This window comes from Sinocyclocheilus anshuiensis, unplaced genomic scaffold (genome assembly GCF_001515605.1).
Source record: "Sinocyclocheilus anshuiensis isolate Anshui unplaced genomic scaffold, SAMN03320099.WGS_v1.1 scaffold105, whole genome shotgun sequence".
NCBI lineage: Eukaryota > Metazoa > Chordata > Actinopteri > Cypriniformes > Cyprinidae > Sinocyclocheilus > Sinocyclocheilus anshuiensis.
Genome location: NW_015537942.1, coordinates 60,875 through 70,036, shown reverse-complemented (window position 1 = coordinate 70,036; position 9,162 = coordinate 60,875). Strand labels below are relative to the sequence as shown.

General features: G+C 41.8%; 1 protein-coding gene across 6 annotated transcripts in view; it reads left to right on the top strand.

Moving 5' to 3' along the window:
* Nucleotides 1–9,162, top strand: part of LOC107663758 (membrane-associated guanylate kinase, WW and PDZ domain-containing protein 1-like) — a 23,058-nt gene that overhangs the window by 5,629 nt on the left and 8,267 nt on the right. For 4 of the 6 annotated variants that reach the window (XM_016454106.1, XM_016454087.1, XM_016454097.1 and 1 more), the window contains exons 2-4: nucleotides 1,389–1,565; nucleotides 2,454–2,661; nucleotides 6,283–6,365. In XM_016454106.1, coding sequence (XP_016309592.1) covers nucleotides 1,547–1,565; nucleotides 2,454–2,661; nucleotides 6,283–6,365 — 310 coding nt within the window. In that variant the 5' untranslated portion in view covers nucleotides 1,389–1,546. Of the gene's footprint in view, nucleotides 1–1,361; nucleotides 1,566–2,453; nucleotides 2,662–6,282; nucleotides 6,366–9,162 lie in introns of all 6 variants that reach the window. The other 2 variants (XM_016454110.1, XM_016454078.1) reach the window with 2 other exon arrangements.

Sequence of the window (9,162 nt, the reverse complement as noted above, 5' to 3'; positions counted from 1 at the left end):
ACTGCACATTTACATTTTTCTCCTAAATAAATTCTGGTAAATAATATTTCTGGTAAATACTCCTTTAAAAAGTGTTTTTTGTTTATAATTTGGTCACCTTTATTTGACCCTCTAACTCTAGCACTTTCTATTTTATTTTAATTCTACTTTATCTATATTTATCTTCTTTTTTTATTTAAAAAAAGCACACTTTCTATTTTTTCTGTTCTATCTACTTGTTTTTCTTTGTGTGTGTATGTGTGTATATATGTGTGTGTGTATAATATATATATATTTACACCTTGCTACGTGTACTGCGTTAGGCTAACCGAGACTTGTCATTTGCACTTATATATATCATTGCTCTTTTGTTAGTTTTGACTGTTTATTGTCCTCATTTGTAAGTCGCTTTGGATAAAAGCATCTGCTAAATGACTAAATGTAAATGTAATTTTATTATTAGTAGACTAGAACACGTGGACATGTTGTCATTCTTACACTATAATACTGAACTTTGATTTCAGTGATTTGGACACTTGCTTCTTGCACTCTATGTTGCACTTTACTTTTTCACTTTTGGATTTCATTTGGTTTAATGAAATATAGTTTAATAAAATATTCTTAAGTAAAATTGTAGATTTTTTTGTGTGGGAAATTAATCGTTTAGATTAATCAATTAATCGATAAATTAGTCATTAGATTAATCAAAATAAAAATAGTCATTAGTGGCAGCCCTATTCATGTTTAATAATTTTAGACGTGATTTTACTGAAGGCTACCAGGATAATTATAACTGAGTTTATTAAATTCATAAACATAAACAAAGTATATCTTCTCTATTTCCAGTTTGTAGCGTGGATCATTCATTGCAACATTTAATCTGATTCTCATGTTTAAGAGTCTGTTATCTTGAAAAATAATTTATGCTACTACTGCCCACTGACTTGGTTGTAAACCTATATTATTATCCAATATATGAGCCTTAAAACATCTTAAAATGCACACATGTAGGTCAGGAAAATCAAAATTTTCTCGGGGGAGCATGCCCCCGAACCCCCCTACAAATCTCCATTTTGGGACCTCAGAATTTATAAAAACCTGCGTATGTCCCTAAATATTGCACGTGTCAGACTCCAGGATATGAATGTTGTAGCCTGCTTGTGTGCTGCTTGTTTTTAGCTACAGTCTCTGACCAAACATTCAGAAATGTCTGTGTGCTTCTGGAGAAACACTGCCACACTCTCTAGTGTTAGTTTTAGAGGAAGGCCCACAGACGCCTCTGCTGTGTTCTCCTGTACTGAGCCGAGTGTGTGTGTGTGTGTGTGTGTGTTTAACAAATCTCTCTTTCTCTGCCATGCTTTCTGTCCCTCTTTCTTTTCAAGCATGCTAATGGGTTCCTGGTTGCCTAGGTAACTATTATGGGACACCCAAGCCACCCATCCAGCCTCTCAGTAGGACAGTGATTACCCATGATGCTTTGTGACACAGTTGCACTGGTTGCCAGAAGTGCTGCGATCGCGTGAAGCATGCAGGAGTAGAGCAGACAGCGCTGCAGGAGGATGCAGACATGAACAACACGTTTACAGGTGAGTGAGTGAGTGTGTGTGTGTGTGTGTGTGTGTGTGTGTGTGAGAATGATCAGATCACGTGCTGAGAGTTTGAGTTTGTAACTGCAGGATAAACAGAACAGACAGCAGAAAGTGAGAAAGGCGGCTGCTCAGTAACACTGTTGAGGCTCTACAGACTGAAGGCTTTATTTTGTGAGGGTCTTGTCTGTAGCGACTCTGAACGCTGCTAGCTGTGTATTATTAGCAGTCTGCTGTACTCTCGTCTCAGCTGTTGGACAACAGAGCAGTATGAGCCGGGATGAACACGACCAACAAAACACATGAAGATCAGATGATTATGAGCTTACTGTATTCCAGCACTGAACAGTCAGTTAGTTCAGTCTAATTAAAGAAATCAGTTTACATTTAATTCAGTACCAAAAGGATCAATAGAAGCTGTTCAAAAAACCTTATAGGAATCAATTTACATTTCAGTGACTACAGAAAACGGGGGAAAAAAACATTAAATCTAATTCATCTAACTGGACTGTTTTTCCTAAAATGTATGTGTCCCAATATGTTTTGTCTTGATGAGAGTAGCTCATGATGTTAGCTTAGCAACAAGCTAATACTAAAGGCACAGGCTCATAGCTAGTGTTGGGTATCGTTTGAATTTTATCGATTCCGATTTTGCTTATCGATTCTTATCAATTCGATTCCCCTCCTGCGCTTAAATCGTTTAAAATCACATTAACATGTGAATGCAGGAATCAAACACTGAATCGAAATGCACGTGTCTTATCGAATCCCCGGTTCTTGGTAATTTGGCAGCGTTTCTGGATACCCAGCTCTACTCACAGCAGGGTTGTGCATGCGTTTATGACTCTTCTCTTGTGTCTCCTCCCACTGCTCCTGTGTTTTACCCAGAGTTCTTAGCTCGTAGTCTCTTCCCCTCTACCCTGCTGTGCACAGGAGACTCTAGCCGGCCGGAGGTGCGAGACAATGCCCCCAGCTATGTGCTGAACAACATGGCCACCTCGCCGCCGGGCCTTCCTCCGGACCAGGACCCGCTCGGAGCGCTGCCGGACAACTGGGAGACCGCCTACACCGAGAGCGGAGAGATTTACTTCATCGAGTAAGACACTTCACTCAGAGCCACGCTACAAGATCACACACACACACACACACACACACACACACACACACACACACACACTCACTCCCACACACACATTGTGAAAAGTGGGGACATCCCATAGGCGTAATGGTTTTTCTACTGTACAGACCATATATTCTATTGCCGTACACCAACCCTTCCCCTAAACCTACCCCTTACAGGAAACTTTGTGCTATTTCAGATTTTCAATACACTCCATTCTGTGTGATTTATAAGCGTTTTGAAAAGTGGGGACATGGGGTAATGTCCTGAAAAGTCACCTTCTCCTTGTAATACCTGTGTCATACCTTTGTCATTATACAAATTTATGTCCTCATTTGTCACAAAAACGCGCACAAAAACGCGCACACACACACACACACGTTTCAGCAAGATCAGCACATTAAGCCTGGGACACACCAAGCCGTTGGTGAGCGTCGATAAAATACTATAGTAATTTATAGTAAATACTATAGTATTTTTGAACCATACTATAGTAAAGTACTTGAATTAATAATTACTTTACCCAATACTGTACTAAGTTTTCTACAACTATAGGATATATTACAATACATTACAGTTTCTGTATTAAAACAAAAGTATACTACAGTATTTATTAAAGTTTATCAGTTCACTATGGTTAATACTACAGTATGCTGTAGCATTCATTAACAAAGTGTTGTATTCAATTCAAGTTTATTTGTGTAGCGCTTTTCATGATACAATTGTTGCAAAGCAGCTTTACAGAAAATATTACATTACTACATTACATTTAGGAGTAGGCTATTAGTGGTGACTAATATGGCACATATTGTACAGTAAGAATCATGCAGTTAGTTACACATTACACATAATCCAACAGACGGTGAACACTATTAACTGCAATGATTATATGTTGCAATTAAAGGTTGCGATTAAGCAAAATTTGGTAGTTTTATATGTTTTTCCATGGTTAGCATCATCTGAGGTCTTCTAAGGGGTTGGCATCATCTCTTCTCAGATCTTCGTAAGGGTTGGATTGAAGCTTGTGTAATTCCTAGTTTCCTTGGGATGCAAGTCCCGTGGCAGAAACTGAGAAGCAGATAGAGACATAATTAGCGTAGCTGCTCTTCCAACCAAGCAAAGATGATGTGTTCAACCCAAGCAAAAGAATGAAAAAGTGCATTTGATCAGATATAGCTGAAGTACAAAGTTATGAGATACATTATGTGAATGCTTGGCTAAAAAGAAAGTTAGGTACACAGGAGCTAACCCATTAAGGGCCTTATAGGTAAGTAATAATATGTTGTAACTGATCCGGAACTTAATAGGTAGCCAGTGCGGAGACTGTAAAATTGGGGTAATATGATCATATTTTCTTGACCTGGTAAGGACTCTAGTCGCTGCATTTTGGACCACCTGTAGCTTGTTTATTGAAGATGCAGGACAACCACCTAGCAGCGCATTACAATAGTCCAGTCTAGAGGTCATGAATGCATGAACTAGCTTTTCTGCATCAGAAACAGGTAACATGTTTCATAGCTTGGCAATGTTTCTAAGATGTAAGAATGCTGTTTTTGTAACATGGGAAATATGAAGTTGCTATCTAATATAACACCCATATTTTTGACTGTAGAGGAAGTAACAGTACATCCGTCTAGACATAGGCGCCGATTTATGTTTCTGCCGGTGGGTGCTCAAGACCCGCCCCACCAATGTGCAGGTGTTTTTTCTTTTTTTTTTTAACGCATTTTCACTGCTGTTTCCACGACTAAATAATAACTGGGTTAAGTTATCATACAGATATTCAAATATTTAATTCTCATGACTCAGTAATTAATTATTCTGGGTGTTAGTTTTTTTCTAGAGTATACTCCATTGGATAGTGCATTTGATGAATTTGCTGCTCAAAATTTATTTTGTGAAGTGAAACGCACTGACTGCAAATACATTATTTAGTAACCAAATAATACACACATTCTTTCTATGAGGGCTGCGCATCACTAAATAAAATGATTTAATAAATACCTGTTTACAATAAGCACTTATTTGCGCATTCACAGGACAAAGTTTGAGGGCGCACACGTAATATCTGAAGGAGCGCAGAGCCATGATCACTATATGGGAGAAAAAGCCCGCTGCAAGCCGAGAGATTCGTGCTGGTACCCTCTCATATTACAATGCACTCTTGACATTTGCCATTAAAATAATGCCAAAAACGGCCTCAAATGAACTATGAAAACAAGAATAAGTCATACAAGCTGCAATCCATTTCTTATTGGTTAAAATGAATGGAGACTATCTCGTGTTTTTCCGTGGGTGCTCGAGCCCCTGAGCACCCACGGGATCGGTGCCTATGCATCTAGATGCAAATTGTAATTTTTTTTTGGGTCCAATAAGTAATATCTCTGTCTTGTCTGAATTTAATAGGAAAAATGTATTGGTCATCCAATCTTTTACATTTTTAATACACTCTGTTAGCTTAGATAATTTAGAAGTTTCATCTGGTCTTGCAGAAATATATAGTTGAGTATCATCAGCATAAAAATGGAAACTAATCCCATATTTTCTAATAATGTTACCAAGGAGCAACATGTATATTGAAAATAGCAGAGGACCTAGGACAGATCCTTGTGGCACTCCATATTTTACTGGTGATAATTGAGATGACTACCCGTTTAAATAAACAAAGTGGTAGCGATCAGACAGGTAGGATCTAAACCATCTTAAAGCCTGCCCTTATATACCTGTATAGTTTTGTAATCGATCTATAAGTATGTCATGATCTATGCTGTCGAACGCAGCACTAAGATCAAGTAAAACTAGCAATGAGATGCAGCCTTGGTCTGATGCAAGCTGCAAGTCATTTGTAAATACTAAAATATATACAGTGTAATACACTTTGCTATAGTATGGTTCAAAAACACTACAGTATTTACTATAAATTACTATAGTATTTTTTCATGTGGGTAGTTTGTTTGTTCAGTGTGTTTCACTCGTCGGCTCTCATCGAGGAAATCTGATTGGACGTTCAGTTTAGCAAATGAGTCAATTCTTGAGAATTAAAGTGAAAGTGATGAAAACGAGTAAGTAAATGAAGGCAGCACAGACAGAAGGCTGTTCTAATGTTGCATGATCTTTCCCAAGCATTCCAATATGCAAATATTTTCATAAAAACATGAGCCACTTGAAATGATGAAGTTATCAACATAACTCGTATTCAAAATGGTAAGCAAGCGCTGCTTTGTTTTTGTTTCGTATATGTGCGTTTATCTTGTTTATCCTTGTTTCAGTTTCTCATTTTAAATGGAGGATATTTACTATTGATAGCTGCTGATATAGACAGCTAGCTCCTCTCACGCAGGCGCAGAACACATGTGTCACGGCTGTAGTCTGTGTGGTGTGTTCAAGCACAGCTTTTTGGTCCAGTCGGGGAGACAACACTGTCAGCTTTTGTCACCGCTAGTTCTTTAAAGTCGGCTTGGTGTGTCCTGGCCTTTAGGTCTGCTGGTGTACTGTCACCAATCATGCGTTTGACACAACCTCTGCTCACGCTTCAGAAATCTGTGACTGATCGTTTCATTACTCTCATACTAACACCAGTGATGATGTTGTTTACAGCCACAACACAAAGACCACCTCGTGGATAGACCCTCGATGTCAGGACAAACAGCCCAAACCTCTGGAGGACTGTGACGACGATGGTAAGACGGCATCATCCATCATCATCCACCGCTGCTGTGTTTTCATCTGGACCGCTCTGTTCCAGTATCATCTCATGCTTATGAAACCATGTTACTTAGTGTATGTTCACTAAATGGGAGACACACTTAAATTCACATACACTTGTCCACTCAAGCAGTGGCCCACGAGAGGGCCTCAAGATGACCATGAAAATAATTTTAAAACAATTAGAAATCCAAATTTTCCTTATGTTGTTAACCCCCCTCAACAAGTGTTTTTCACTGGAGATTCCCAAAGTCTTGGAAAACGTCTCGGGTTACGCATGTAACCATTGTTCCCCGAGAGGAAACAAGACGCTGCGCCCCCTAGGGGGCACATTGGGGAATGCAGCCTGCATGACCGGTGTCTGAAGCACGTGTGAAACAACGCAGCGCAGCGTCTCGTTCCCTCACGGGGAACCATGGTTACATGCGTAACCCGAGACATTCCCCTTCTAGGGAACTCAACGCTGCACCCCCTAGGGGGCACATTGGGGAATGAAATCCAATCACGCCGTGCCGAGGTGCATGCCTGTCCACCTGATGGGAGAGCACCAAGGAAGCGACAGACATAAACAAAGCCTTTCCTCAGAAAGGGGCCATGCCACTGACACCACGGGCCACTCACACAACTTGGCAGAAATAAGGGGAACCCGAATAGGTCAAGGGGAACATCCCATCCAAGTTAAGAGCATAGCTATCCTCAGATAGCTATGCAATGTGAGCAGAACTAGCCTGGATACACAAGACCACTGAGGAGGCAAACTAGAAAGCCTCTAGAGGAGCTCAAAGGATGCTACTTAAATCTCAGGTAAAGAGAGTAGCTGCTGAGCTAGAACACCGCTATCATCAGATAGCTATGTCCCTAAGGTCTTATGAAGGCTTGTAGACCCAAATAACATAGCCAAGATAGCCTTCCTATGGGGCTGCCCAGACCACAGCGAGTGGGCTATCTACTTACTACCCTAGCAGGGGAGATAGCACTGTCTAGGCAAGGGCTCAAAGAGTCCACTACTTAAAAACCCTAAGAAGGGGAGCAGACGCTGAGCTAGCACACAGATACCCTCAGATAGCTATGCACCTAGGAAGGGCTACCAGAAGGGGAACTGACTGAAACTACCCAGACTACAAAGAGTGGGCTGTCTACTTGCAACCCTAGCAGGGGAGATAGCACTGTCTAGGTAAGGGCTCAAGGAGACCACTACTTAAAGACCCTAGGAAGGGGAGCAGTCACTGAGCTAGCAGACAGATATCCTCAGATAGCTATGTACTTAGGAAGGGCTACCAGACTGAAACTACCCAGACCACAAGAGTGGGCTGTCTACTTACAACTCAAAGAGGGGAGACAGCACTGTCTAGGTAATAGATCAAAAGACCGCTAATTAAAACCCTAAGCAGGGGAGCGATCACTGAGCTAGCACATAGCTAGGCTGTAGGAAAAGGGACCACTCCATAAGAGGGCTCACCTCAACCGCAATGGAACACAGCTAGCCTCAGATAGCTGTATTCAGGTAAGCCCAACCCGCCATACCAATGGCTGGAATATAACCACCCTCAGATGGCTATACTAAGGGAGGTCCCCAATCCGCGTAAGAGCCTAGATAGCCTTCCTACAGAGCTGCCCAGACCACATAGAGTGGGCTATCTACTTACTACCCTAGCAGGGGAGATAGCACTGTCTAGGCAAGGGCTCAAAGAGTCCACTACTTAAAAACCCTAAGAAGGGGAGCAGACGCTGAGCTAGCACACAGATACCCTCAGATAGCTATGCACCTAGGAAGGGCTACCAGAAGGGGAACTGACTGAAACTACCCAGACTACAAAGAGTGGGCTGTCTACTTGCAACCCTAGCAGGGGAGATAGCACTGTCTAGGTAAGGGCTCAAGAGACCGCTACTTAAAACCCTAAGCAGGGGAGCGATCACTGAGCTAGCACATAACTATCCTTAGATAGCGAGGCTCTAGGAAAGGGGCTCACTACATGAGAGGGCTCACCGCAATTGCAGTAGTACACAGCTAGCCTCAGATAGCTGTATTCAGGTAAGCCCGTCCTGCCAAAAACAATGGCTGGAATATAACCACCCTCAGAAAGCTATATTAAGGAGGTCCCCAATCCGTGCCAGTCCCACAGTAGGCTAGCAAAGCACCGTGCTATTGACCAAGATCTCACAAGAGGGAGATCCAGACCATCAGTAAATGATTCGCTAAAGAGCGAACACAAACATCATAGTCCGAGATCAAGCCTGATGTAAGCAGTAGCCATAGCACAAGAGAGCTCGACACAGCTATCCTCGAATAGCAGTTCTCTCAGATAAGGCTGAAGATTGCCCAGGCCACGGAAGTGGGCCATCTATTTAAAACCCCGAAGGGGAGACAGCACAGTCCAGGCAAGGAGCTCACAGAGACCACAATCTAAAAAACCTAAAAGGGAAGCGCGTCTCCGCGCTGGAACACAGCTATCCTAGAATAGCAGATTCCTAAACAAAGACTTCAGCACTTACTCGAGAACTTGTGCCAAGGGGAACCCAACCTAGTTATTAAAATCTAGGCTAGAATATAGCTGCCCTCAGACCGCCATATTCCACCGCAAAAAGATATTCCCCATAACCACTCTAGGTGCTGAAAACCCTGGGAGAGAAAACTTGCAAACCTCTCTCCACAGGATATTTAAATATATTCACACCCAGCGAGGCTCTCCACACACATTAACATGCATATTAGAGAGGCACGGCCGAGCTGAATATAGCTCCGCCCACGATCTCGCAGGATCAGGGCTGAAA